The 4,201-nt window shown below is 59.1% G+C and overlaps 1 protein-coding gene across 1 annotated transcript; it reads left to right on the top strand.

The window, feature by feature from the left end:
- Positions 1 to 619: 619 nt before the first annotated feature.
- On the top strand, positions 620 to 3,166 carry NKX2-5 (NK2 homeobox 5; the record flags this gene model as incomplete). Its single annotated transcript, XM_082622009.1, has 2 exons — positions 620 to 950; positions 2,526 to 3,166. 2 exons carry the CDS (start codon positions 620 to 622, stop codon positions 3,164 to 3,166), a joined length of 972 nt encoding a protein of 323 aa, XP_082478135.1.
- Positions 3,167 to 4,201: the final 1,035 nt, after the last annotated feature.

Genomic DNA, 4,201 nt, shown 5'->3' with positions numbered 1-4,201 from the left:
TGCTTCTCTTCTTATTCAGACTCTTCCAAGTCGGACACACCATACCGTTAGTAATAAATAAAGCCTTTCCGACTCCTGGAAATAACTCAGTCCCCCCAGCCCTCACCCAGTCCTTCACTTCCCTATTCTGTTTCAGGTGCTGAGGAACATTTCTTCAAATCCCAGATACACCCAACCCAGCCTAAAGGCCGGATTCGGAGAATAATCGGGTCCTTTCCTGAGCATCCATCCTGGTAGGATTTTCAGGCTAATGTTTTGGACAAATCTCAGGCTGCACGAGCGAAAGGAGTCTTCCGAACGCGTTGCGGGCCCTTTAAAAAGCTGAGCGGGATTTTTTTTTTTTTTTTTTGAGCCGTATGACTATATTAGGTGACCCGAAAGTGCTCATCGCTCCTGTCAACGAGGCCCCCGGCCCAATGGCAGGCTGAGCCCCCCTCCTCCGGCCTGGTCCCGCCTCTCCTGCCCCTTGCGCCCCGCACTACCTGCCGCCCGGCCACATCCAGAGCTGGAAGGCGGGTGCGCGGGCGCGCGGCGGGCACCATGCAGGGAGGCTGCCGGGGGCCGTGGGCAGCGCTGCTCTCTGCCGCCCACCTGGCGCTGTGAGACGCGCGCTGCCACCATGTTCCCCAGCCCCGCGCTCACGCCCACGCCGTTCTCGGTCAAAGACATCCTGAATCTGGAGCAGCAGCAGCGCAGCCTGGCCGCCGGGGAGCTCTCCGCGCGCCTGGAGGCCACCCTGGCGCCCGCCTCCTGCATGCTGGCCGCCTTCAAGCCCGAGGCCTACGCGGGGCCGGAGGCCGCAGCGCCCGGCCTCCCCGAGCTGCGCGCCGAGCTGGGCCCCGCGCCCTCGCCCGCCAAGTGCTTGCCTGCCTTCTCAGCCGCCCCCGCCTTCTATCCGCGTGCCTATGGCGACCCTGACCCTGCCAAGGACCCTCGAGCCGATAAGAAAGGTGAGGAAGAAACACAAGCTCCTTCTCCCCTCTGGGGTTGCTTTCGTCCCCAAACCTCGCGGCCAAGAAACTCTGGCTTGGGTAGAGGCGAGGCGAGTGCCTGGGCGGATGGTCGAGCAAAGGGGGCTCCGAATGTGAGAAGCGAGGTTGTCGCCAGGGTCCCCCCCCCCCACCGCCCCACGCTTCCAGTCGGAGGTTTAGAGGAAATGCTGGATCGTGACGATCAGAAACAAGAGACAGGAGAGAAATATATATATACTTTCTTGCGGCCTAACAAAGCCCCAGGCGGCGGCAGCCCTGCTCCTGGATTTGTTATGAAGTTGAAGTTGAGCGATCCGTTTGTGGTAGACAGAACAGAGGGAGAGAGAGATATTCTGTATATCGGGTTTTTTTTTAATCTCTTGAGGGTCTTTTTGAGGATCTGATGAAAACCGCTAAACAGAAATCAAAATGCTGCACGCCAGACATACTTTTGCACACAATTGGAGCAGGTCCAGGACCTTCTATAGCCCACCCGTTACCCGGGGTGGCTGGGGCCTTTCCTCCTTTGTGCCCTGAGAGTGGAATGTTTGAGAACAAGGATCTTGAATTTAAAATGGGATACTCCGGACTCTCAAGAATCTGACTTAGCAGCTTTATTTTTCCATAACAATTTTCCCACGCGGCCAGGGCCGAGAGGTTCTCTCCTGGAAAAAGTTAGAAAATGCCGCGCGACGAAAGGCGTGGGGCAATGGAGGAGGTGACTGGGGGAAGTCGGACGGATCGCCGCGCGCATCCCGAGGTCCGGGGGGAGGCTTGCCCGCCGGTGGAAAGGGCGCGTCGGGGAGACGGTGGCCCAACGCGGGGTCCACACAAACCCGGGAAGGCCGAGGACACTGGCTGAAGGACCGCCGAGAGCCCAGAGGGGCTTTCTGTGATCCTACAAAAGTTTGTTTAGTTGCAGAGGGAAGGCCCCAGGAACAGCTGCCGGAGGGCACGGCAGCTTGAATTGGTCGCTACCGATTCGAATTCAATTGGAATCCAAGGCCACCTGCCTACCCGCTGCTTTTTGGGCGCTGCACAATCTCCACAGCAGTTGCACGGGAGCCTTTGATAGATCACCAAACCAACAACTCTTGGCCTTCTGTTTCTTCGGTTCCCGTAATTTTGAGATAGTGTGACCGACCCTGGGGTGAGGCCTAGGTCTCCTTCATTTAACTTCTCAAATCAAAGTAGTCCTAATCTAATTCACCCCAGCGCATCACTTGGCTTTATTTTCTTTGCAACCTGAAGTCGTTAAGTCACTGTCCATATCTTTCACCAGAATGTGAACCAACCCGAGGGCAGGGACCTGTCTTGTTTTGTTCTCCTGTGCCTAGAGCCGTGCCTGGCACATAGTAGGCAATCAACAAATGTTGACTGTCGAGCGGAAACCGAGCAGTCGCGGCGCCCAGTGCAGCCGGCAGAGTGAGCCGCAGTCAAGCTGGGGGCTCCAGGCAGGACGGGGTGGCACCCACTGGGGCTCATCACCCGGCGGGAGCTCGGGGGTCGGGTCGCTGTGACCCAGCGTCTCTCTGCCTCTCTGTTCCCCCTCAGAGCTGTGCGCGCTGCAGAAGGCGGTGGAGCTGGAGAAGCCTGAGGCGGACAGCGCCGAGCGACCCCGGGCGCGACGGCGGAGGAAGCCGCGCGTGCTCTTCTCGCAGGCTCAGGTCTACGAGCTGGAGCGGCGCTTCAAGCAGCAGAGGTACCTGTCGGCTCCGGAGCGCGACCAGCTGGCCAGCGTGCTGAAGCTGACGTCTACGCAGGTCAAGATCTGGTTCCAGAACCGGCGCTACAAGTGCAAGCGGCAACGGCAGGACCAGACTCTGGAGCTGGTGGGGCTGCCCCCGCCACCGCCGCCGCCAGCGCGCAGGATCGCGGTGCCAGTGTTGGTGCGCGATGGCAAGCCTTGCCTCGGGGACTCGGCGCCCTACGCGCCAGCCTATGGCGTGGGCCTCAACGCCTACGGCTATAACGCCTACCCCGCCTACCCGGGTTACGGTGGCGCGGCCTGCAGCCCTGGCTACAGCTGCACCGCTGCTTACCCCGCCGGGCCGCCACCGGCGCAGTCGGCTACGGCGGCCGCCAACAACAACTTCGTGAACTTCGGCGTCGGGGACTTGAACGCCGTGCAGAGCCCCGGGATTCCGCAGGGCAACTCAGGAGTGTCCACGCTGCACGGTATCCGAGCCTGGTAGGAAAGGGACCGGTCTGGGACGCCCCCGACCGGTCCCACCTCTAAAGGGGGGCACTGACTCTCGAGGAGAGGGAGGGCTCCCGACACGATCCTGCGTCCCTCGGATGTCACATTCACTCCCACGGAGGCCTCGGAGCTATACCTGCCCCGTGAGCCTTTGTCCCCACGCGAGGGAGAGTTTGTGGTCGGGTTTACGGAGCTTGCGGTGAGTGATCCCGCAGCCTGGTGCCTTAGCCGTCGCCCCGGGAGTGCCCTCCGAGAGCCCACGGGCATCCCCAGTCTGCCGAACGGCCAATTGGGACTGGGAGCCCGGGCGCGGCAGGCCTAACATCCGGCCGCGTTTCCTCGAACCTGGGCCGGGCGCCCGGGCCCTTGCTGCCTTGCCGCTGCCCCCACCCCCTGTATTTATGTTTTTACCTGTTTCTGTAAGAAATGAGAATCTCCTTCCCATTAAAGAGAGTGCGCTGATCCTCCTGTGTGCTTCATTCAGCTTGCGGCGCTTCAGAAACTGAATGTTGGAGGGCAGAGGCAGCCGGCCTTGAGTTGTAGGGATGGGTATTCACTGAGCAAGTTGATCACAATGATAGATAAAGACTAACCTGTGCTGGGTCCCATGTTAGGTGCTTTCTGGGATTGCTCATGTAACCTTCAATAATCCGACAAAGGGAGGTCCTATTTTAAAGTTTAGCAGACTGAGGTCTGGAGAGGTTTAATGACTTGCCTGTGAGTAAATAGCCAGTACTGGTAGAAATGAGGTTTGCTTCTGGGTCTCACTTCAGAGACTGAGGACACTGACCCAGAGGTCCCAACCTCACCTCCTTAACCCTACTATGTACCAGGCACTGTTCCAGGTACTGGGCATTATTAAATGGAGGGCAAAGGCACCTAGGCCCTATGAGATTGGAAGGCACCAGAACTCATCCTGCTTAGAAGAATGCTGCAGCCCATTTTATAGATGGGAAAGCCCAGAACCAAAACCCTTGTCAAGCTCCTCAGAACTCCCCAGCCCAGCGATACTCAGACACTCCAAATGGAA

The sequence above is a fragment of the Mesoplodon mirus genome (assembly GCF_964341445.2).
Source record: "Mesoplodon mirus genome assembly, chromosome: 5".
Classification (NCBI taxonomy): Eukaryota; Metazoa; Chordata; class Mammalia; order Artiodactyla; family Ziphiidae; genus Mesoplodon; species Mesoplodon mirus.
The sequence above is the reverse complement of the archived record's forward strand: the minus strand, read 5'-3'. Positions and strand labels throughout refer to the sequence as shown.